Here is a 1066-nt window from a genome sequence, read left to right as displayed (position 1 = left end):
TGGTAATTCATGATGACAGAGTAACGAAGTGGCCTGCAGATGGCCACAAAGCGGTCAAAGGCCATCACGGCCAAGAGCATGGCCTCCGTGGTGCCCAGAAAGTGGAAGAAGTGAAGCTGGCTTATGCATCCCGAGAAGGAAATTGCCTTGTGTGTAGAGAAGAAGTTCTCCAGCATCTTTGGCAGTGTCACTGTGGAGTGGCAAATATCCATACATGACAGATTTCCCAGGAAGAAATACATGGGCGAGTGAAGTCTTGGATCAGAGACGACAACCATGAGGACGGCTCCATTCCCAACCACGGTGACAACATAAATTGCAAGGAAAACCACGAAGAGATAAGGCTGCAGTGCTTGGATCTCAGTGACTCCTAGGAGGAGAAATTCAGTGACTGAGGTTTGATTCAGCATCGCTTCAGAGGAAGGACAAATTACTGTATGGAGTGTTCTGCTGTTGAAAATCAGAGACTTTGCAGCTGAGGATTTTATTGTCTCCACAATGGTACTTCGAGGGAGAGCACTGTTCTTTTTTTTACATGGTTCCAGCATCAGACCTTTTATAGAATTTATACCATTAGAGTATTAAATATTATGGTCACGTATTATTAGGAACATGTGATGTGATTGCAGAGATGGGAGGGGTTTCTATAAAAAGGGGAAACTTTTTCTAAGCTTGGGCAATCCCTGAGAGGAGAATAGAAAGATCTGATGTGAGAGAAATAAGGGAATGGGTGGGTTTATGGGGGAGCAGTTCTTTATAGCCTGGGGGGTTCTAGGTCATAGAGCTAGAGGAATTTAGAGAACACACCTGATCTGTGCAGGGCCTCCATGAAAGACTGGCTCCGTGCAATTCAGAGCAGCTTTCTGTTATGATCATGGGGATTTTGCACACTGTTAATCCTTCCTCTCCGGTGCATAGTATAAATGATACGGCAAATATCATTTTGGGTTCTCTGACTCACCAAACAAAATTGTATCAAAAATTTATTTGGGTAAGAAATCTTTTTCTCACATTTAAAGATAATTTCCAAACAGACTTCTCCTCTTTCAGTGATTTATTTCACTGC

General features: G+C 43.2%; 2 protein-coding genes across 2 annotated transcripts in view; both read right to left on the bottom strand.

Moving 5' to 3' along the window:
• The window catches only part of LOC115296544 (olfactory receptor 12D2-like), a 32784-nt gene extending 32374 nt beyond the window's left edge, over nt 1-410 (bottom strand). Inside the window, exon 1 of the mRNA XM_029945010.1 lies at nt 25-410. Coding sequence (XP_029800870.1) covers nt 25-410 — 386 coding nt within the window. The remainder of the gene's footprint in view (nt 1-24) is intronic.
• A 344-nt stretch (nt 411-754) lies between these two features.
• Nucleotides 755-1066, bottom strand: part of LOC115296436 (olfactory receptor 12D2-like) — a 1149-nt gene continuing 837 nt past the window's right edge. Inside the window, exon 2 of the mRNA XM_029944894.1 lies at nt 755-784. Within this exon, the coding sequence (XP_029800754.1) occupies nt 755-784 (30 nt within the window). The remainder of the gene's footprint in view (nt 785-1066) is intronic.

This window comes from Suricata suricatta, chromosome 7 (genome assembly GCF_006229205.1).
Source record: "Suricata suricatta isolate VVHF042 chromosome 7, meerkat_22Aug2017_6uvM2_HiC, whole genome shotgun sequence".
NCBI lineage: Eukaryota > Metazoa > Chordata > Mammalia > Carnivora > Herpestidae > Suricata > Suricata suricatta.
The sequence above is the reverse complement of the archived record's forward strand: the minus strand, read 5'-3'. Positions and strand labels throughout refer to the sequence as shown.